Source organism: Urocitellus parryii, chromosome 12, assembly GCF_045843805.1.
Source record: "Urocitellus parryii isolate mUroPar1 chromosome 12, mUroPar1.hap1, whole genome shotgun sequence".
Lineage (NCBI taxonomy): Eukaryota > Metazoa > Chordata > Mammalia > Rodentia > Sciuridae > Urocitellus > Urocitellus parryii.
In genome coordinates, this window is record NC_135542.1 from 94,416,675 (window position 1) to 94,441,678 (window position 25,004).

The 25,004-nt window shown below is 39.7% G+C and overlaps 1 protein-coding gene across 1 annotated transcript in view; it reads right to left on the bottom strand.

Annotated features, from left to right (window-relative positions):
- Eva1a (eva-1 homolog A, regulator of programmed cell death) overlaps nt 1-25,004 on the bottom strand; it is a 60,103-nt gene that overhangs the window by 16,680 nt on the left and 18,419 nt on the right. The window contains exons 2-3 of the mRNA XM_026397454.2: nt 19,330-19,415; nt 12,255-12,425 (exon numbers count right to left, since the gene is read on the bottom strand). Coding sequence (XP_026253239.1) covers nt 12,255-12,354 — 100 coding nt within the window. The 5' untranslated portion in view covers nt 12,355-12,425; nt 19,330-19,415. The remainder of the gene's footprint in view (nt 1-12,254; nt 12,426-19,329; nt 19,416-25,004) is intronic.

Below are 25,004 nucleotides of genomic sequence, written 5' to 3' on the forward strand. Positions count from 1 at the left end.
GAAAGCATGTATGTTGATAAAATACAGCATCCCTTCATGTTCAAAACACTAGAAAAACTAGGAATATCAGGAACATACCTCAACATTGTAAAGGCTATCTACACTAAGCCCTAAGCCAGCATTATTCTAAATGGAGAAAATTGAAAGCATTCCCTCTAAAAACTGGAACATGACAGGGATGCCCCCTTTCACCACTTCTGTTTAACACAGTTCTTGAAACTCCAGCCAGAGCAATCAGACATATGAAAGAAATTAAAGGGATATGGATAGGAAAAGAAGAAATCAAATTATCACTATTTGCAGACAGTATGATTCTATACCTAGAAGACCCTGCACATTCCACCAGAAATCTCCTAGAACTAATAAATTAATTCAGCAAAGTAGCTGGATATAAAATCAACACCCATAAATCAAAGGCATTTCTGTACATCAGTGACAGAAATGAGAAACCAGGAAAATCACCCTATTTACTATAGCCTCAAAAAAATAAAATACTTGGGAATAAACTTAATGAAAGAGGTGAAAGATCTCTACAGTGAAAAGTACAACATGCTAAAGAAAGAAATTAAAGAAGACCTAAGAAAATAGGAAGATCTACCTTGTTCTTGGATAGGCAGAATTAATATTGTTAAAATGACCATACTATCAAAAGCACTATACAGATTCAATGCAACCCCAATCAAAACCCAATGACATTGCTCATAAAAATTGAAAAAGCAAGCATGAAACTCATCTGGAAAAATAATAGACCCAGAATAGCCAAAGCAATCCTTAGTAAGAAGACTGAAGCTGGTGGCATTACTATTCCCAACCTTAAACTGTATGTACTACAGAGCAAAAATAACAAAAACAGCATAGTATTGGCACCAAAAGAGACCTGTAGACTAATGGTACAGAATAGAGTACACAGAGACTAACCCACATAACTACAGTTATTTTATATTAGACAAAGGTGCCAAAAACATACATTGGAGAAAAAAATAGTCTCTTTAACAAATGGTGCTGGGAAAACTAGAAATCCACATGTAACAAAATGAAATTAAACCTCTATCTCTCACCATGCACAAAACTCAACTCAAAGTGGATCAAGGACCTAGGAATTAAACCAGAGACCTTGCATCTAATGGAAGAAAAAGTACGCCCAAATCTCCATCATGTCAAATTAGGCCCCAACTTCCTTAATAAGACTCCTATAGCACAAGAATTAAAACTAAGAATCAATAAATGGGATGGATTCAAACTAAAAAGCTTCTTCTCAGCAAAAGGAACAATCAGTGAGGTGAATAGAGAGCCTACAGAATGGGAACAAATCTTTACCCCTCACACACCAGATAGAGCACTAATCTCTAGGATATATAAAACACTCAGAAACCTTAACACCAAAAAACAACCCAATCAACAAATGGGCCAAGGAACTGAACAGACACTTCTCAGAAGAGGATATACAATCAATCAACAAACATATGAAAAAATATGTTTCTCTAGCAATTAGAGAAATGCAAATCAAAACCACTCTAGGATTTCATCTCACTCCAGTCAGAATGGCAGTTAATCAAGAATACAAACAACAGTAAGTGTTGGCGAGGATGGTGGGGGGGAGCACACTCATACACTGCTGGTGGGACTGCAAATTGGTGCCGCCAATCTGCAAAGCAGTATGGAGATTCCTTGGAAAATTTGGAATGGAACCACCATCTGACCCAGCTATCCCACTCCTCAGTTTATACCCAAAGGACTTAAAAACAGCAAACTACCAGGGACACTGCCATATCAATGTGTATATCAGCAAAATTCACAATAGCTAAACTGTGGAACCAACCTAGATGCCCTTCAGTAGATGATGGATTAAAAAAAAAATGTGGCATATATACACAATGGAATATTACTCAGCATTAAGAGAGAATAAAATCATGGCATTTGCAGTTAAATGAATGGAGTTGGAGAAGATAAAGTGAAGTAAGCCAATCCCCCAAACCAAAGGCTGACTGTTTCTTGGATATGAGGATGCTGACTCATAATGATGATGGTAGGGGGAGTATGGGAGAATGGAGGAACTTTAGATAAGGCGAGGGGAAGGGAAGGGGCAAATGGGTAGGAATGATGGTGGATGAGTTAGACATCATTACCCTAAGTACATGTGTGAAGACATGAATGGTGTGAAAACACTTTGTGTACAATCGGTAATTTGAAAAACTGTGCTCTATATGTGTACTATGAAATGAATTGCATTCTGACATTGTGTATAACAAATCATAATAAATAAATAATTTAATAAAAAAGAAAAAAGATTCAAAGAAATGTTTATTATTTAAAGGATATATTTATTTTTATTTGTTAAAATTTTGAAAAATACAGAATGATAATATATGCTCCTTAAAAAGTACCTTAAAGAAACCAAAATATATTTTTAAAAATCTGTATATCCATTATAGATGTATATCAAAACAAAAAATGATGAATATCAACTCCTTAACATACACATACACACATGTACACACACTGAAATATTCTTGTATTAGGATTAAAAAGGAGAGTAAAGGGGGTTTCCTACTTCCTTAAGCAAATATTAATCTATGCAACTTTCTTAACTTTTTATATTATCTTAAAATTAAGAATTTATTATGAACAAACTTTACTGGTTATCTTTCCTTTTTATTTATTTTTATTTGTATTGGTTCTTTTTAGTTATACATGACAGTAGAATTCATTTTGATATATTTGTATTATATCTTATTCTAGTTAGGACCCAGTTCTTATGGACGTACATGATGGTGGGATTCACTATGGTGTATTTATATAAGTATATAAGAAAATTATTTTGGATTCATTCTACTATCTTTCCTTTTCCTACCCCCTCCCTTCTCTTCAATCCCCTTTGTCTAATCTACTGAATATCTATTCTTCCCCTCTACCCGCTTATTGTGGGTTAGCTTCCATATATCAGAGAAAACATTTGACTTTTGTGGCTTCTTTCACTTAGCATGATAATCTCCAGGTCTAGCCATTTACTTGCAAATGTCATAAATCCATTCTTCTTTATAGCTGAGCAATACTCCATTGTGTATATTTACACCACAATTTCTTTATCCATTCATCTGTTTAAGGGCATCTAGGTTGGTTTCATATATATAATGTATTCAGCTGCTACAAACATTGATGTGAATGTCTCATTATAGTATGCTGATTTTAAATCTTTTGAATATAAAACAAGGAATGGGATAATTGGGTCAAATGGTGGTTCCATTCCTAGTAGTTTTTAAGCAATCTCCATACTGCTTTCCAGAGTGGTTGCACCAATTTGCAGTCCCACCAGCAAAATATAAATGTCCTCACATCCTCACTAACATATATTGTTCCTTATATTCTTGATGATTGCCATTCTGACTGCAGTGAGATGAAATCTCAGTGTAGTTTTAGTTTGCCTTTCTCTAAGTGCTAAAAATGTTGAACATTTTTCATATATTTGTTGATCATTTGTATTTCTTCTTCTGAGAAGTGTCTGTTCAGTTCCTTTGCCCATTTATTAATTGGGTTATTTGTTTTTTTGATGCTAAGTTGATGTGCACATGGCAAAGATTTTCTCCCATTCTGTAGGCTCTCTCTTTACACTCTTGATTGTTTCCTTTGTTGTAAAGCTTTTTGTTTGATGCCATCCCATTTATTGATTATTGATTTTACTTCTGGAGCTATAGGAGTCATATTAAGGAAGTTGACTCCTAAGCCAATATTTGATGTCGTTGACATTGTTGAAGTGTTGGGCCTACATTTCCTTCTAGTAGGAGCAGGGTCTGTTCCTGCGCCTAAGTTTTTGATCTACTTTTAGTTGAGTTTTGTGCAGAGTGAGTGATAGAGGTTCAATTTCATTCTACTACATATGGATTTCCAGTTTTCCCAGCACCATTTGTTGAAGAGGAAATCTTTTTTCCAGTGTATTATGATGCCTCTATCAAGTATGAGGTAACTATTTTTATGGGTTTGTCTCTGTGTCTTCTACTCTGTTCTATTATTCGTCTGTTTTGGTGTCAATACCATGCTGTTTTTTGTTTCTATAGCTCTGTAGAATAATTTAAAGTCTGGGATTGTGATGCCTCTTGCTTTGCTTTTCTTGCTAAGGATTGCTTTGGCCTCTTATTTTTCCAGATGAATTTCATGACTGCTTTTTGTATTTCTATGAAGAATGTTATTGGAATCTTGATGGGAATTGCATTAAGTCTGTATAGGATTTTTAGTAGGATGGCCATTTTGATAATATTAATTCTGCCTCTCAAGGAACAATGGAGATCTTTAATCTTCTAAGAGTTTTTTGGATATCTTTCTTTAGTACTCTGTAGGTTCATCGTAGAGGTCTTTCACCTCTTTTGTTAGATTGATTCCCAAGATTTTTTTTTTTTAGGTTATTGTGAATGGGAAGGCTTTCCTGATATCTCTTTCAGCTGATTCATCTTTGGAGTATAGGAATACAATTGAGTTTGTATCCTGCTAATTTGCTGAATTCATTTATAAATTCTAGAAGTTTTCTGTTGGAGTTTTTTTTTAATCTTCTAAATAAAGGTTCATGCCAGCAAACAGAGATCCTTTGAGCTCTTCTTTTCCTATTTGTATCCCTTTAATTTCTTTCTTTTGACTAGTTGTTCTGGCTAGAATTCCAAGGACTATAGAAGTGGTGAAAGTGAGCATCCTTGTCCTTTTTCCTGTTTTTAGAGGGAATGCTGTCAATTTTTCTCTGTTGAGAATTATGTTGGCCTTGGATTTAACCTACATAGCTTTTACAACGTTGAGGTATATTCCTTCTATCCCTAATCTTTTCTGGTGTTCTGAACATGAATGGGTGCTTTTTGTCAAATGCTTTTTTCCACATCTATTGAGATAATCATATGGTTCTTGTCTTTAAGTCCATTTATGTGGGGAATTACATTTATTGATTTCTGTATGTTGAACCAACCTTGCATCCCTGATTTAAAACCTACTTGATCATGGTGCACTATCTTTTTAATGTGTTTTTGTATGTGATTTGACAGTATTTTAAATTAAGAATTTTTGCATCTATGTTCATCAAGGTTATTGATCTGAAGTGTTCTTTCTTGGATATTGGTTTTGTCTGGTTTTGGTATCAGGGTGATACTAGCTTCCCAAAAGAAAGAGAGAAAAAACTCAAATTTTTAAAATCTGTGATGAAAAAGAAAATATTACCATAGACATAACTGAAATATACAGGATAATCAGAAACTATTTTGAAAGTTTATACTCCAATAAGCTAGAAAATCTTGAATACACTGACAAATTTATAGAGACTTACTACCTTCCCAAATTGAACCAGGAGGATAATTTCAAGTAAGGAAACTAAAGCAGCCATCAAAAGCTTACCAACAAAGAAAAGCCCAGGACCGGATGGATTCTCAGAATTCTACCAGATCTTTAATGAAAAACTAATACCAATCCTCAACAAATTATCCCCTGAAATATAAAAGGAAGAAACTTCTCCAAATTTGGTGATATTTTTGTTAACAATTTACACATATTTTAATCCAGCAATTGTATTTTTGGAAACTTATTCTGCAGATCCACTTGAACATACAAGTCATGGTATTGATTAAATCTTTGTTTGTTGTACAGATTTGAACCACTTGCTCCTAGCCATGATAAAAAGGCCTGGATAAAGGATGGATGGCCCATCTATACAATGGAATAGTATGGCCAAAAGAATGAGGAAGGCCGCTCTCTGAAATAGCTCCAGTGTGTTTGATATGCTACCTGTGCACAAGTTAGGGAAGGAGGTCACTGTGTGCTTATATTTTCCTAGATCTGCATAAATAAGTGGAAAGATCTGGATGCAGTGGCACATGCCTTTAATCCCAGCAGCTCGGGAGGCTATGGCAGGAAGATGGTAAGTTTAAAGCCAGCTTCAGCAACTTAGTAAGTCCCTAAGCAACACAGCAAGACCCTGTCTCTATTGTCTCTATATGAAATATTTTTAAAAAGGGCTGGGGATGTGGGTCAGTGGTTAAACACCCCAGAGTTCAATCCCTGGTACCAAAAAGAAAAAAGAAAAGAAAAGAAAGAATAGGAGGGGAAAAAAGAGCTCTAGAAGGATACATAGAAGCCAAGCAAGAACTCAAGATTAGAAATTGGATGGAGGGGGCCACTCTGAGATGTCTTTTTATATTGTGGTTGTTGATACATGTTTGTTCACTGATTTATTGAGCATCTGATGCTTCCAGGCACTATTTTACATTCTGAGGCTATAGAACAGGTAACAAACAAACAAAAAAAAAGAAAAAGAAAACATCTCTTCTCATGAGATTTTATATTTTAGTAAGGAAGATTAATAATAAAAAATATGTAGTATATTAAATGATGATAAGGTGAAAACAGACAAAGTAGAAAGGTAAACATGAAGTGTTGAATGTGTGCTGGCAGAGGGAGGGAAGTAAAGTGACAAAGGCCAAACTCATTACTAGGTGACTTTTAAGGAAAAACCTAAAAGAATGGAAGAGGGAGCCAAGCAAATGTAGTATCAAATATAATTAAATTAAAATGAATAATTATTCCATTTATTCTTTCTAATAACTATACTTGAAGTTATTGATGAAGTTATTATTGCTAATAAGATTATTATCCGCATTATAAGATATTGTATTCTAGCTCCAATGGGTTTCTTTGCAAATAGTTAGGAAATGTGAACTCTTCTAATCCAAGTGCTGAGATAGAAGGAAACAAAATACATGTGGGGAGAGCCTGTTGGCTCCTATATGCTTAGGCCAACAAATTGAGGCTTTTCTACTGTTTGTAGCTTAAAAAAAATAATCTATCAGTTAAACCCCACAAATGTGTTTGTATTTTGCTCCAGAGGTAATGAAGATCCACTGAGGGATGACAAAAAGTGAAAAGCACGGCATCATCACACCTGCAGTTTAGAAAGATTGTTTTGCTAGAAAATATGGACTAAGAAGCAGGATAGGAGTCAGGAGGGCCATTATGGCAATGCAGGCAAAAGAAGGATGGGGCTCGAACCAAATCAGTGATGATGGGAATAAAGGAGGAGATGTGGGGCCGTGAGGGGTGAATGAAATGACCCTTAATGAATTGATATAGACAGTGAATAAGACACATTAAAAGTTAAAAATCATATTTCTGGATTAGGCGATGTCCTCGATAGGTACATGTTTTAGTCAGCTATTTTGCTATGACTAAAGGACCCGATCAGAACAGTTGCAGAGGAGGGAAAGTTTATTTGAGGGCTCACATTTTCAGAGGTCTTAGTCCATGGACAACAGGTTCCATTCCTCTGGGTTCAAGGTAGGACATATGGTGGAAGAATGTGGCGGAGGGAAGCAGCTCATGTGATGACCAAGAAGCAGAGAAAGAGACTCCACTTGCCAGATACAAATATATACCCTAAAGCCAAACACCAATTCTCACCTCCTCTAAACTACACCCTACCACTTCAGTTATCACTCAGTTAATCCCTATCAGGGGTATTAATTTACTGATTAGGTTAAGGCTATAACCCAATCACTTTCCCTCCAAACCTTCTTTTTTTTTTTAAAGAGAGAGTGAGAGAGGAGAGAGAGAGAGGGAGAGAGAGAGAACTTTTAATATTTATTTATTTTTTTAGTTCTCAGCGGACACAACATCTTTGTTGGTATGTGGTGCTGAGGATCGAACCCGGGTCGCACGCATGCCAGGCGAGCGCGCTACAGCTTGAGCCACATCCCCAGCCCCCCAAACCTTCTTGTGTTGTCTCACACATGAGTTTTGGGGGGACACCTCATATCCAAACCATAAGAGTACACAAAAAGAGGAGCATATTTAAAGAGAAGGAAAATATTCCATTCTAGGCCAGGTTGAATTTGAAATGCTTACAGTACATCCAAGTGGTAATTTTTGAGATATTTAAAATTGAGCTCAAGAAGTCAGAAAATATAAGTGAATGTTAGTTGTTTAATGTAGGTGTAATGTAAGTAAAAATATCCTAATAAAATACAGTACTTATTTTAAAGTAATATCAATGAGTTATAGACTACTTTAAAAATACAGCTAAGCAAAGGAAAATTAAAAATATACAGAAACATAACCATACAATCTTATATCTAGCACCCAGATATAAATTATAATAAAATGTGGTTACGTTTATATAAGGATGTACACAAATAATGGGATTATTTAAATGGGATATTTATACAGAGCATATGCTCTGTGGTAATAGGTTTTATCCATTCAACAGCACATCATAAAACATCTTTCTAGTTCAGCCAGACTCAGTAAGGCACGTCTGTAATCCTAGTGACTCAGGAGGCTGAGGCAGGAAGATCACAAGTTCAAGACCAGATTCAGCAACTTACAGAGGCCCTAAGCAACTAGCAACTTTGAGACCCTGTCTCAAAATAAAAAATAAAAAGGGATGAGGATGTGTCTCAGTGGTTTATCCTCATGGTAATATTTCTGCCTGATTGTTTCCTTGGAAGAAAAAATTCCTAATAGTGAGACTGCTAACTAAAATGTAATATTTTATATATATAGGTGTGTATAAAAAATATGTCATATATATGTAAATGTACATTTGCATATTTAAGGCTTTTGATAGATATTGCCAAATCTTTCTCTAGAAAAGAGAAAGATTTTAGAGAAAAATCTCTAAAATCTCTAAAGAGATTATAGCAATTTACAATTCCTTAAGCACTATATTCAAGTACTCATTTTCCCACACTTTCTCCAAACTGTTAATATACTTAATCATGCAGATCTTTAAGAATTGTATAAATAAAAATGTAAATTGCATTTTTTAACATTTTCCATTTATTTGCTAGAATTTAAACTGTTTACATTTTATTCACAATTTGTATTTTTCCAGTTTTCCTTTTGCAAATTGCTAATTGTTGTCCTTTGCCACCTTTTCTTTAGTAACACTTTTACCAATTTGTAAGAGCTCCTTATATGTTATGGACTTTAACCTTTAATCATTAATGCTACATTTTTTTTCTTAAGTGTAAAAAATAAGTTTGTCATTTGTCATTTATCTTAAGTGAGCATTTTGGTAAGCAGAAAAGTTTAATTATTGGAATTATAACACTAATGATTTGAAATGACTGTTTCGAGGAACAAGGGTAAGAGGTATCCAGAAACAAATAGAAAAACTAAAGCACTTTGTGAAAGGCTCCGCTGAGATGGGAGAACATGCATTTCCACTGGCTTTCACCTACAAACAGCAGCAGTGCTTGGTAACTTGGTTGCAGAAAGAGAATGGGTATCCACATATCAACCCTGCATAGAGATTTAGAAAGTAAAACCAGCCCTTCCCTAAAGGAAATCTAATCAGAACCTAGTCCCTTCCTTTCCAAACAACATCCAGAAACATCAGGAAAAAAGAAACAAGAGCCATCTATCAAAAAATTTGAAACTCACTCAAATAGCACAGGAGTAGTTTGCTCTTGCAAATTATGCAGCATTTCCATGTATTTTTAAATGTCTCCTTTAATATAAAGAGTATCAATCTCCAGAAATGGTCTTGAGGAGAAAGTCAGCCATCTTCCTGAACAGTCAACTTTAGAAGGGACAAACATCAGACCCTTCCAGACTCACATACCTTCAGTGTTCCTGTCTCCCAGAAGAAGACTACCCACCCCTCAGACAGTGGCCCCAAACACAGAATGAAAACACACACACACACACACACACACACACACACACACACACGTAGAGAGAGAAAGTGAGCAGGATTCACTCAGGGTTTCATCTACTGGTTTAATTAGAAGCTGGACAAAGGAATGAGGTAGTCAAGTGTATTAGCTAGTGTTTTGTTAAAGTAACAGACCACATGGATAGAACAAGAAACAACTTGCAGTAGGATTCTCCAGAGGAACAAAACCAGCAGAAAATGAATGTGTGTGTGTGTGTAATTATAAGAGGGAATTTATTAGATTGGCTTACACTGTCAGAAGCTAAATATTTCCCCAGTGGCTGTCTGCAGGCAGGAGAATCAGGAAAAGCAGCTCTTTCTCAATCCAAGGAGCTAGAAGCTTCAGAAAAAATGATGCCAATCATCTGTCCTCATTCTGAGACTAAAGTCCTGGAAGCCCCCTGGGGAGTGGCTGGTGCAAGTCTGCATTCAAAGGCTAGTGAATCTGGAGTCTGATGTCTACAATCAATGGCCACGTTAAGAAATGTACCTGCTCCAGAAGAGTGGAGCATGCCTGTCTGAGAGCTTCCCTTTATGCAACTCTTTTGTTCCTTCCAGGCCCCCATCCTATTGGATGGTGCTGTTCATATTCAGGGCTGGTCTCCCCACTCACTTCTCTAACCCACGTGCCAACCCTCTCAGGAAAAACCCTCCACAGACACATCCAGAACTGTGCTTTACTCATTTTCTAGGCATCTCTCAATCCAGTCAAGTTGACAGTCAAGTATATTTACCGGATCTAACAAATTTCATTTTAGACATTCTATTTTCCATTTTCTTGCATTCTCTTTATTTAAAAAAATTATTGGTATACTACAATTATATGTAATAGAGGGATTTTTTGTTGCATATTCTAAAGTTTCAGACTATTTTTTTCTTTTTTCTCTTTGTGTCGCTGGGAATTGAACCCAGGACTTTGCACATGCTAGGCAAAGGCTCTGACCCTGAGCTACATCCCCAGGCCTCCCTGCATTCTCTTCATTTAATCTTAACCTACACTTAAAAGCAGCACTGTCTTCTTGCATCACAAACAGCATTTCATTCCAGAAGATGGGGTGGAAAGACAGAAAGTTAGAGGGAATAGAAAAACAGTACCATGTACCCTTTCATCCTTGACAAAAATCACAAGATACACAGTAAACACCAGACCATTCAATGAGTTACCACATGCAATGGTCACAACTCAGGGTCATGCTGACCAAAATGGAAAACTGCCAAGTACCTCCTGTGCTGAACTGAACTCCAAAGTCCAGTAGTCTGTTTGCTCTCACCAGAGACAATTTTTTTTTTTTGCAACAGCTAACTAGGGACCTTAGAAAATCCAGGCCCTCTTTCTAACACACCGCTACTTCATTTAGAGGACATCTTCACTGTAGAGTCAGGAGATTACCGTCCAATTGCTTATGAAAACATGATGTCAGAATTTTAAACATCTCTATTCTAGCTCCAGTGTCCTCTCTCCCCAATAAAACCTTGAAGAAAGAGAAAAAGTGAAATTCCTCTTATGTGTGGGTGACCAGGGAAGGAGACAGCAGTCTTCTGTAAGTAGGGTTAGGAGGTGACCAATGGCCTGGGCTTCACTGAGCCAAGAACACAAAACCCTGGATATGAGTCACATGCGAACTCCATATCTCATCTTGCCAACCACAAAGGAGCCAGCTAGGTAAGCCCTGAGAAGTCCCCTTTCTGTAGTCAGGTTCCACGTCATCCACAATCCTCTCACAAAGAGAAGCCAGGAACTTCCTTTACCAAATTTCCTTTGGTTCAGATTTGCCACTGTAAATAGAAATGTCAGGTCCTACACTTTAACTCAGGTCACCATGTGTGAACTCTGGCTAGAGAATCAGAAAGTAAAACCCAAAGGAAATTTCCCAAAGGAAATTTTATCAGTACCCCAGTCCCTTCCTTTTCATACAACATCCAGAAATGTCAGGAAAAAACAAAACAAAGGCAGACTCTTAAAAAAATTAGAAACTCATTCCTTGTATATGAACAGTATCAGGTGTCCAGAAATGGTCTGGAGGAGATGGCCATCTTCCTAAGGAGTGAACTCTGCACCAAGAAAGAGGAAATATTGGATGATTCTGGACTTACCTTCTGTCTCCCTCTCTCCCAAACACCTCAGGCAGCCCCCCAGAATGAAACATACATAAACGCGCGCGCGCGCACACACACACACACACACACACACACACACACACGTGTATGGCTGAGAACTGCAGAGAAATCACCAGGCTAAGGTACTCAAAGCCTCTTTCCTCATCAGAGTTGATGCACAATGACAGGAGCCAACAATAGGCCCCAGGCTAGTTCACTCGCTTCTGCTGAAAGGAAACTAAATATTTCCAGCAAAATAAAGCTCCTAGAACCAACCCTTCATCCACCAAATTAGAAAATGCCAATCTTCACTTCTAACCGGAAGACCTTTCATCTCAAAACTCAGCAGAGACACAGCCTTTGCTACATACAGTTCCATTGCATTTTTCTCCTAGTATAAGATCAGAGATGGTCACCCAGGAAATAGCCCTGGACCAGGACCTAGGCCTCAGCCCTGAACCCGTAGAGAACAGGCACCCACCTGAGACAAAGGAGTAGGCTGCCAGGATGTTGCTGAGCAGAGCCATCTCCACGTGCTCCGCGATCACTGGCTCCGTGCTGTGGCTGAAGGGGAGCTTCATGCTGCATCCAGCAGAGACTTCCCGGAGACGCTGCAGCTGAATCAACGGGGCCACACTCCTTCTCTTCTCTTCTGTTTAGAAACATAAAGTGAGGGATGAGGTACATTTGGCTTTCTAGGGACTGTGTTCCAAGTAGCCTAGGCTCAAGAACAAAGAGCCATCTCCTCAATGCCAGCCAACTTTCCCAGCCAGGAAGCCACAATGACCCAGGGTCTTGTCCTCTTTGTTCAAGCGAGCTTCTTAGTTTTCAAGGATGCAGTAACTCTTTATATCTGTTTTTCCCAGCCTTTCTCCTCTCTCTTCCCCATCTCACTACTCCCCACTTTAGCACATCTCTCTTACCTGTCCAAGTACTCTTTCTTGTATTCTCCCTGGTTCACCTTTGAGGAACTGTCCACTGGGTTCAAATCCCCATCACCTTAATCCCTGCACTGTAACCCCAAGCCACAGTTTGCTCCTCTTCTCTTCTTTCCCCTGCACTGACACTTGTGTACCTTGATCAGTTTGCCTTATCCCTCAGGTCAAAAACTGTGTACCCTTGGCAGTGGGCCAGAGCTGGCTATCCCAGAGCTGCAAAAGTCATTTGAGTTCGAAAATATTCCTGAGAATTTAAGAGCTCAGCCAGCTCACTGACCCCAACTCCATGATTCCGCCTGTGCCTGTGCTGGGCCATCCACAGACATGCACAGACCATCCACTGACAGAACTATCCCTCTAGGGGTCAGAACCGGGACAGAGATCTCAGGGTCCAGTGATGCTGCCTTTGGCTGCAGGAGCACATCCCTTCCCCACCATGGTCCTCAGACCCAGCATAGTCATTACCGAGTTCACTAGGCAAATACGTCCAGAAAAGCCCCTAAAGATGGAAGGAGAGAAATGGCAAGGACCCTGGTACTTGCATTTGAGGCTGCTGTGAGCTGAGGCCAGGGAAGAAACTTGGGCTCTCAGTGGATCACAGGGGTCAGTAACATGGGCCACACTGAGATGGCCTGGAGAGCTGAAATTCCATAGACGGATGGAGTAGGTTACAACAGAAAAGACAACTGTCACTCTGGTAAGTTCCAGCAGGCTTCAGGGGAAAATTAAACAAAGCTCAGATCAACAGAAACAACCACAATAATCTGGGAGCCCCTGAGTGGCAGGATGAAGAGTGGGAGCTTCAAAAACTCTGAGAAGGGTCTGGCTACTGTTGCGAGACCTCCTGAGCCCAGGGGGCAGCGTAGGGTCTCCTTCAACAGCCTTCTGAATTCCTAAGAGGTGGTAATCGGATGGTACAGGTGGAGGGTTAGAAATACCAGCCTGAGTTCAGCAGGTGTGAGGACCCCAGGATCCAGGAAGAGAATGAAGTGACTACACTCTGTCTCCAAGTGCAGTGAGACAAGGCTGTTTCAGATCCAGACCCTCCTGCCTGTCCCCCAGAATGGTACATAGTACAGATCTCACCTGTTCATGCCTGGAAGTGTTCAGCAGTCTCCTACCTTGTCTTTGTTTTGCTGATGCCTTCTTCCTGCTCAATCTCACACCCACTCTCACCCTGAGCGTCATCTTTCCACAGTACAAATATGATCACATCATTCTGGAGCACAACCTTGAAGCTCATCTCCATTAAGCTTCTTAACATCATATCCACTTCCATAATATCTGACACCCGCCTTAGCTCCTCATTTATCTCCTACCCAACTCAGACACATGTAGACACAGAGAAACTAGCTTGCTTAAAGCTCAGAAAATTCCAGATGATTTTCAATTTCCCATGTGCACCAAGCTTTTTTTTTAACCTCTCATGTGTTCAATCATACTCTTCCTTTTGCCTAAAATGCCCCTCTTCCCCTCATCTGTCTAGCAAATGTTTCCTTCAAGAGAGAATTCAAATATTCTATTCTATGGAAACCTCAAAATCCCACTGATTTTTTTTGGCAGAAACAGAAAACTTCACATTAAAATTCATCTAAATATCAAGGAAAGAGAGCCAAAACAATCTTGAAAAATCTTCTTAATAAAACAAAAGAACAAAGTTGGAAGTCTCTCACTCTTCCTGATTTCAAAATTTATTGCAAAGTACAGTAATCAAAACAGTGTGGGGTTGGTACAAAACAGACATGGAGACCAATGGAACAGAATTGCATAAATAAACCTTAACATGTATGTTCAAATGATTTTCAACAAGAGTACCAAGACCGTTCAATGGGGAAAGACCATGTTTTCAGCAGTATTAGGAAAACTGGATAGTCATATGCAAAAGAATGAACTTGAACTCTTAACCCCCACCACAATAAAAAATGAACTAACAATGGATCAAAGAGCTTAATGTAGCAGCTAAAACTTTCATAAAACTCTTTGAAGAAAATAGGGAGGAAGCCATGGAATGATGTGATCATATTTGTACTGTGGAAAGATGACGATCATGTTGAGAGTGGGTGTGAGATTGAGCAGGAAGTGAATTTCAAAATGATTTCTTGGATATGACACCCAAACACAGGCAACAAAAGTAAACATAGGTAAATTGTACTCCATTAAAATTAAAAACTTCTGTGTAGCAAGCTGGGCACAGCGGCACATACCTGTAAACTCAGAGACTTGGGAGGCTGAGACAGGAGAACTGCAAGTTTGAGGCCAACCTCAGCAATTTAGTGAGAACCTAAGCAATTTAGCAAGATCTTGTCTCAAAACAAAAAATTAAAAAGGGCTTTGGATGTAACTCAGTGGTAAAGTTTCCCTGGGTTCAATCCCAGGACAAAAAAATAAAATTTAAAAAAAAAAATCTGTGCATCAAATGACAAAATAGCATGAAAGGCAACCCATGGAATGGGAGAAAACATTTGCAAATTATACATATGATAATACATATAATATATAATATAATATATACCCATTATATGTTTTTTAAAACTCCTATAACTTTACAACCAAAAAAAACTCTATTAAATAATTGGCAAAGGACTTGAACAGAAAATTTTCCATAAATATATAAATAGTCAATAAGCACATGAAAAAAATGTTCAACATTACTAACCATGTAGAGAAATGGTAGGTATAGAGAAATTAAAACTCTTGTATACTTTTGCTGGGAGGGGAGGGAAGTAAAATTGGGTAGCTGTTATGGAAAATAAAGTGGTGATTCTTCAAAAAGTTTAAAATAGAATTATCATATGACTCAGTAATTCCATTTCTGTGTATATACCCAAAAGAAATGGAAACAGAGATGTGAATAGAATTTGTAAACAATGTCCAGAGTCGTATTACTCACAATAGCCCAAAGATGGAACCATCCAAGTGTCCATTTACAGAGGAATAGATAAACCAAATGTGGGGCATACATATAATGCAGCAGTATTCACAGCCTTAAGTGGGAAAGAAAGTCATGCTACATCAGAGATGAACTTTGAAAACATTATGCTGAGTGAAATAAGCCAGTCACAAAAAGAAAAGTACTTCATGATTCCACACATATGAGTAATCTGCAGTAGCCAAATTCATAAGGATAGAAAGTGAAATAGAGGTTGTCAGGGATCAGGGGAAGTGGAGCAAAAAGAGTTATTATTATGGGGTACAAAGTGAAAAAAGTTCTAGAGCCAAGAGTGGTGGTACATACCTATAATCCCAGCAACTCCAAAGGCTGAGGCAGAAGGATCACAAGATCAAGACCAGTCTCCACAATTTAATAAAGCCCTAAGCAACTTAGCAAGATCCTCTCTCAAAATAAAAAAAATATATATTTTACTTTAAGTAAAGCACCCCTGGGTCTAATCCCTAATACCAAAAAGAAGAATGGGGAAAAAAAAAGAGTTGGAATGGTGGTGATGGATGTAAAATAATCTAAATAAACTTAATGCACTGAACTATACACATAAGGTAAGATGGCAAATTTTATATAAATCCTCCCACAATTTTAAATTAGTAATTATTAATAATTTTAACTTGATAATTATTGATAATTACTATAATAAGGTGTTAGGTATGACAGTGAATTTTGAAGATTACTTCTTGTAGTGAATCCTACAGTCAAGTTTTGGTTTCCAGTTAGTAGGAATGATAGCAGAATTATTTTTTAGTGGTATTAAAGTTGAAGTACATAAAATTCTAATTCACATCACATTATGAATATGGTTTCATTCTAAGTAAAAATCTTACATTAAGAAATTGGGTAGTAAGTAAGAGTAACCCATCACATTTATAGATTAGCCAACACAAAAATCATCATATTAATAGATGGAAAAATGTATTTGTGTTAAAATGTTCTAAAAATTCATGATCCAAAAAAGATCTACCACAGTGAAGCTCTCTCTGAGCTCCCCAAATGCCTCTCTCTGGCTATCAAGTATCCAAATATTCTTCTCCTATCATATCTGTAATAGTACAATTGGAATTGCCACTTGACATGTTTGCCACCAAGTACCTAATATGATCCTTGATGAAAAGAGGGTCTCAAGAAATGCTGGCTGGCAGGACAAAAGGACAGATGAGTAAAAAGAGCAGTTAGGCACGAGGTCTGTATTCCTAAATCTTTGAGGGCAGGTCTGACAGATCTGATTCTGTGTGGGCCACCAAGCAGCACTCCCTCAGGACTGTGAGAGGACCACAGGTAAGCTAGACCCTCACTGTGGTGCACAGACTTTCCTCACAAGTCTCCAAGCCCCAGATGCCAATGTAGAGAGATGCAGGAACCAGGGGCAAAAGGAAGGCAGATCAAAGCTGAGGAAAGACCACCTCAGGATGGCCCATCCTAAAGGGCAGCCTCCTTAGAAGAGCCACCATGGTCCACATGGTACAAACCAGCCGAAAGAGGTCAGCACCTCTTTTCCATAAAGGGCTGAGAGCAACTAGTTAGGCTTTGAAGATCCTTAAAGTCTCTATCACAATTACTCAATTTTGCCAAGCAGTAGAGAAGCAACCACATATGATGTCAATGAATGAGTGTGACTATCCAATAAAACCTTATTTACAAAATAGACAGCGGTCTCATTTTGGCCCACAGCATAATTTGCAGATGCCTGGCCTGGATCCTTATTGCTCAAAATATGATCCAAGGATCAGCAATATCCATATTATTTGGTCATTTGTTCAATCTGCATAATCCTGGGCAGCATCCCAGACTCACTGGATCAAAAAATCTCCTAAGAGGCCCAGGAGAGTTTGGGAAGTACTGCTCTACAGGACCTTTGTGTCCCCTTCAGCCTGAGCACTATGATGCCACACAGTAGCAGAAATCCCAGCGAGTTTCACTTAGTGCCTTCTTTATCAATCTCATCAGAGATGGGAGGGCTTGTCCTTACTAACCTGGCAGATAGCTCAGCTCTCAGCATTTACAGAGTACCCTAGTGAGAGCAGGGGCCAGAGGAAAAGACACAGCAGAGGGGAGTTTTAAGGGCAGCTGCACATGAGACAGGCTTGTGGTGTTACAGAAGTGATGAACCATAGAGCCAAATTCTACTCCCAAATCCTTCTCTCTGAGCCCTCCCTCAATAGAGAGGGACCTGCTTCAGGTAGCTCTAGACACTTCCCATTGGCAATTTACCCTGTAATTAAAACATCTCTGCATCTCCTACCAACATAAAGGTAAGGAGCACGAAGCACACACATACTGCCAAGTCCAACATTATCCTCAGTTCCTCTAGGAAGCTTCTGGTCACTGGTTGGCTCTAGAACAGTAGTTCTCAACCCTGGGGCTGTTTTGTCTCCCAGAGGACATTTGACAGTACCTGGAGATCTTTTAGGTTGTCACAGCTACTGTGTGCCTGAGTGGGGGATTGATCCACAGAATAGGAGTTAGGATTGCTACTAAATATCCCACAATACACAGAACAGGCCCCTGATCCAAAACGTTCATACACCAATGATGAGAAACCTGCTCTGGAAGAAAGATCCCTACTTTATTGACCAGCCTAAGTAATTCTCAGGGCTTTTGTTTCTCATGTGCATCACCAACACAGTGAAAAGGGTGGCCAATAGGGGAATGCTTAGCAACTCCCACTGCCTTGACCAGAGTAGTACAGCTCCAAACTCTGGGTCAGCAATGTTCCCAGTGACCAGAAGTGAGCAGGCTCTGGGTCACAATCACAAAGTCCTCCAAAGAATGCATCATCAACCAACATTGGCTCATTTTATTTGTTTATTTTTGTGTGGTGCTGAGGATCGAACCCAGTGCCTCACGCATGCTAGGTAAGTGCTCTACCACTGAGCTACAGCCCCAGCCCAACACTGGCTCATTAATTAAACTGGAAAGCCACCTGGCACAAGATCTGATTAGGTCCTCCTCAGGACATGTCAATGCTGGGGACTATGTTGGCAGGAGTAGAATCATAACTATGCCATATATTTTCAAAGCGAAGGCTTTCTCCCAGTAATAACCCATCGTATTATTCCCACACCATTCTAGAGAAAAAAAAAAACATTTCTAATGAACACTCTAGGAACCAGCATCACAGTGCACTCTCTAGACAGCAGCGACCAAGACTTACCTTATTCTACAACAGGTTTTCTTCATCCATGGCCCAAAATTTCTTCACCTCCTTACTGATGAACTGCAGCACAATTGAAAGAAACAGCTTCTTTCTATCACTTACACCCAAGAATCTTGTCTTCCTGACCACATGCTGCTCTCTTGATGAAGATGCAAAAAACCCTGTCTTGTAAACACTTCCCCGTAGATTGAATGGCTAATTGGATGCATGGTGTGTTGTTCTTACTGGCTTTCGTTTTAAAGGTAACCTCATTCCCATTGCTGCAGATTTATATTCTCTGCAGCCTTGAGTCCACCCGTCTATACTGAATGTAATATCTAAATGGCAAAGTATAAAATGAAATGTACCTGGAGAGAGTATATTTCATCTTATGTTTCCGTAGCAGCAGTGAGCATCCCCTGGTGTGTGAGCCCCATGCAGGTGACTATCTCACTACATAGCACTCAGGGGGTAGTAATCTCATGATTGCTTTAACTACCAGGGGAATGGTGTGCTGTCAGGAACAAAGAAGTACCTGGTAGGAGCAGATCATCCCTGTTGATGTTGGTTTCAGCCAGTAAAGGATCTAAATGTGGATGGTACCAGTTGACTTCTCAGACTCTGTAAGAAAAAAGAGGTGACACAAAGCCATCACATATCTAGAAGATCACATCATACCGTAGACCAGCTGTTGACATGAACCCAAGAGAGAAGTTCTGGTGGTGTATGTCTTAATCTCTGGAGAAACAGGCAGCATTTCCTCAAAGGAGAAAGGCCATTGCCAAAGTTTAATCTGGAATGTGGATTAGACACCCAGGGAAGCCAACCTCCCAAGGTCACTGCAGAAAGGAAACCAGAGGTAGAAGATCAAAGACATGTGCTTCCTCTTCCCGCTCATCAGCCAAAAGCCATTCAACAGCTAAAGAAGAATGCTTCTGGCCCTTCATCAGCAAAATTTGGAGGTTGACCGCTCTGGAACAGGAAGGGAGGGAATTTGGTTCCCAAACAGAATGCCCAGGTGAACCACGAAATGCAGACTCCTGCAGCTCTGTGAGTACTGGAAACCTATCAATGCTGATGTGTGTATTCCCACAGCCCGTTGCTTCAATCCTGAAGGCCTCCATTCAGTCCAGCTTGGGAAGCTTCTTTCTGTCACCAGCTTCATTTAGGATTGTGTAGGGGGAATGAATCAGTCACGGAGCTCGGGAGCATGAAGACTCCCTGCTCCACTTACACAACACATTCATCACCACCACATTCTACCAGCTCCGGCAGCATCTGACTCCTGCTTGTTTATGTCTCTTCAGATACTAATCTCAGCTGCTTCTGCTCCACAGAGAATTTGTGGTACCCTCCTAAGGCAAGAAATTAAAAGCAAGCAAGAAAAGGAAACTGGAGGCAGAAGATTGGTAGTTCTTTACAACTCATGCACCTACGTGCAGAAGCAGGCTCTGAGGGCAACCATCAAGGGCAGTCACTTAGAGTCCGAGGGCAAAGACTCCAAAGGAAAAACAGAGAAATGGCTGAGCAGAAAGAAACTCCAATTTTCTCTCTAGAGCTGATAAGCACCTGCAGATGATATATCCACCATGGTAGCCTGCCAGTCACTGGGGCTTCCTTTGTTCCCACAATTTGTCCTTCAACGCACCACAGCACATCAATTCCAGGGACATATTCTGGACCCTGACATCATCTAGAAAGGTTTTCAGCTCTGAGGCTGGAGCTGGGAACCCTTTAAGGGCAGGGACCATGTCTTAATTTCTCTCCGTTCCCAGAGCCTCCCACAGTAACTGTGCTGAGCTAATGCTCAGTGACGGCTGGATGAATGACTCACACTCAGAAATCCCACTTTTCAATCAGCACCTTTATCCTATTTCTCCACACGCTGAATCAAGGTCAGTGTTCTGCAACTTCTCTGAAGTTTCTTCTTTATGCTCATCAAGTTTATCATCCTCATCTTGGGCTCACCTGTCCTCCACACAGCCTGGCTACTCAACTGTACCATGCTCTGTGCTCTCCGGGACCCTTCTGCTGCCTTCCCTACCTGCAAGGCCTAATTCGCAAACCACTCCAGCCCTCACCTGCCTGCTCTCCTGCCCACCACCCAGGTGCTTCTGAAAAAAAAATCATTTGTCCTTGAATCACAGCAAAGGTTGAGATTATGAAATCCACCATTCTGCCGCAGTCTGGCTGGGCACAATTCAGGAGCCACTTGTCAAAAGAAACGAACTTTATTTTTAGAACCACACAGGCCAAACAAAACAGCTCCTCAGGAAAAACCCTCAGAGCCCAACTGCCACCACCGGCTTCCCACAAGCCTCTCACACTAACACAAGCCTCCCCCACTCCCCCAATCCTCCTGCTCTTGAGGCCGATTGGCTGGGTCACGTGGGCGGAGCCAAAGAAGTCCCCCAATGAGCAGCTCTGTGGTCTGAAAGGGCATGGAAACACCCCAATGAGCATCACCGCAAAGGAGCCAATTAGCTAGATGTTGCTGGGGCCGATGTGAGCCAATCATCAGCTGGAAGTCTGAAAGGGCAGGGAAACAGCTCAATGAGCATCTCCAATGAACATCACCGCAGAGGAGCCAATCAGCTAGATGTTGCTGGGGCTGCTGTGAGCCAATCATCAGCCGGCAGCTGGAAGTTTGCTGGCAGCTGTAAGTTTGCTGGGGCCCCTTCGGCTGTGGCTCACAACATCTCTGTGCATTCAAAGGCCTTGATGTTGCTAAGAGAACCTACATGTATTCCTGAATCTCACTCTCTCAGTGTTCCCATTTCCCAGAGAAAAAGGACCAAATGCCTCCTTTTTTTTGCAAGCTCATTTCTCCATCCTCCCCTCTCTCCGTCTTCCAAGCATATATACAACATATGTACATATGTGAGTACACACATGTATACATGTGTATGTGAATTTGTATGGGTGTATGTATATCTTTCACTCTCAAATACTTTCTTGTTCTTTCCCAGTCATTCTCTCAATCTTTCAATTTGACATTATCTACTATAAACTCATTTAATTGCCTCCACCCTTACATGATCTTCCCTTTGCTCACCACCCCTATAGTTCCTTGTCACTCACTCTCCTTCCCTTCAAAGCCTAACATCTAGAAAAGCCAAATATGCAGAAACTCACACTTCTTCATTTCATTGCTTCTATCATTCAGTTCTCGGCCTGCAAAAGTTGGCTTCATAACCAGCCTATCTACCAAAGTATCATTGATAAAGTGGCCGTAGTAAAGGAATCATGGTCTCCAGGATGGAGACCATGACCTCCTGCTGTGTGGGACCTTGCATCTCATCCTTCCCCATTCATGGTGGCTAGCACAGTACCTGGCACATAACTGCTTTGAAAGAAATTGTGTCACATAATGGGAGTCAAAATATATGGGGTTTATACTGCCAGAAACAGGCTTTAAAACAGAACCAACAGTTTCTGAACCATCAGTGACATTTTTATAAGACACCAACAAGACCTTTGTCTTGATTTGAGCCTAACAGCTGAATTACAGAACCAGGGTTTGGACCTACTTTGGCCCCAGACAATACACACATGAAGGTCACAGACCATAGGAGTCCCAATGCCTGGAAACTTCACAAAGGATTGGGCAGAGGTCAGTATTAGGAATAAGTTACCCAATGTTAGGAATGGCTCTCCTACCCTATAATGCCTTTTAGCCTGCAGATAGATGACCATCCTATCCAAGGCCAACACTGCTTGTCAATAAATATTTACTAAGCCCCACTGAAAATCATTAATTTATCTCTGATATGAGGATCCTGACTCATAATGGGGATGGGAGGGGAGCATGGGAGGAATGAAGGAACTTTAGATAGGGCAAAGGGGAGGGAGAGGAAGGGAGGAAGCATGGAGATAGGAAAGATGGTGATTAAATTAGACATCATTACCCTAAGTACATGCATGAAGACAGACAGACAGACAGACACACACACACACACAAACACACACACACACACACACACACACAGCTGTGCTAGAACATCTAAGAGTTAAAAAAAAAAACCCACACATTTATTTAGCTGCTACCAACAAACTTAGAATATCCTTTGAATGAATCTAGAAGTGAATAAATGTGACCAGTAATAGAGAGATTTGCAATCTAGCTACATACCATGGAAACAAAATAAAACATAAAAGCAATGTAAGTTAACTTATATAGGGAAGGTTTGGAAAGAGTAATGAAATACAATAATGAGTAGCAATGGGAAAAATCCATAAAGACTCCATAGAGAAGTTAACTAGTCCAGGTAAAGAATAATGAGCACCAAAAACCAAGGGCATAAAGTAACTGAAGAGGCTAGCAACCCAGAAACCAAACCCAACAGGTACAGACAAACAAGCTAAAAGATACCCAACAAATACCTGCTCCCTTTAGCCAAAAGACCAGGAAAGGAGCAGTCTAACATGACAGGAAGCTTTTAGACAACTACTTTGCTCTAGCCAAACACCACAGGAAAAAAACTGACAACACCCACACCAGCAAAGCCTGAGTGAGGAGTCTAGACTTCCACCCTTAAGAGACTATATAAAAAGAATCCCCCACAGTTCTGCCATATTGATGTCAGAGAAGGCCAAGGAGGGAGATGAGTCTTTCACCCACGACAGTTGTTAATGAGCCACCCTTGCTGGTAATACCAATGGAGACCAGATGGGAAGCTCAGACCCCCACCCTGTCTTTGTCCATTTTGTGTAACTTTAACATAATACCACAGATCATGTAATTTATAATGAATAAATGTAGTTGTCTCACAGTTCTTGGTTCTAGAAAGAGCAATATCAAGGTGCCAGAATCTGGTGAGAGAATTTTTGCTGTGTCATCCCATGGCAGAAGGCAAAAGGGCAAGAGAGGGTGAGAGCGAGAGCAAGGGGCAGACTAAACTTGCTCTTATAGCAAGTCCACTCACTCAGGTACTAACCCATTCATGCAGTAACAACCATCCATTCATGAGGGCGGAGCCCTCACAACCTAATCACCTATTATTAGGCCCTATCTCCCAACATTGCTGCTTTGGGGAATCAAGTTTCCAACACGTAGTCATTAGAGTACACATTTAAACCACACACACCCCTACCCAGAAATAACTAGGTACCCCTCCCCTTCCTTGTTGGGGTATCAGAGGAGGCCTTGTGAAGAGTCAGTATTCTTATCACCATCAGTGTGGTCACAAGCCCCATATCAGAGGAGAACACTATAATACAGAATTCCCATCAAGCAATAATGAGGCGCCAATCAACAGAAGCCAACACCAAGACAACAGAAGATAAAATTATCTGACAAAGATTTTTAAATGCCCATTAATAAAAATGCTTCACTGATCAATTGTGAAGATCTTTGAAACAGATGAAAAAAAAATTGAAAGCCAAGAAAAAGTCTGAGCCAAGAAATAGAAGATATAAAGAAAAAATAAAATTATAGAATTGAAAATATAGTAACCAAAATAAAACACTCAGTAGACAAACTCCATGGCATAATGGAGAAGTCAGAGAAGAGAATCAGTGATCTGAAAGACAACACTACTCAACTGAGCAATGGAGAGAAAACAGACTAGAAAAAAAAATAACAAAATCTTAGAGACCTACAGAATCAGGACAAAAGATCTGAAATTTGTGTTATCAGTTTTCTAAATTGTGTTGAACAGGCTAAGTAAAACTTTGATGCTCCTGATATGATTCTAAATGAATAAAAAGGAAATACCTAAGATAATATAAGTTATAAATGGAGGAGGGCAGAGAGACATAGATGGGAAGGTTCCTCATATTCCACTCAGACTGGTGAAATGACACCAGAAGACTGTGCTACACACATATATTGCAATACCTAGAGCAACCACTAAGAAAATTAGACAAAGACACACAATGGAAATCACTATAGATAAATAAAAATGAAATTCTAAAACAAATGCTTAAGTAGCACAAGTAAGAACAGATGGAAAATAGAAAACAGAGAAAGACCAAAACCAAAACTAAAAACAAAAAATCCCACAGAGGAAAAAAAAAAAAGAAAATGACAAACTTAAGCCTGAATAAATAATAACTACATTAAATGTAAATGATCTAAATATACCAATTAAAGATAACTATTGGCAAAGTAGGTCAAAAAACATGACTCAACTATACGTAGTCTATAAGGAACTAACTTCAAATATAATAATATGGGCAAAATTAATGAAAATGTTATAATATGTAAAA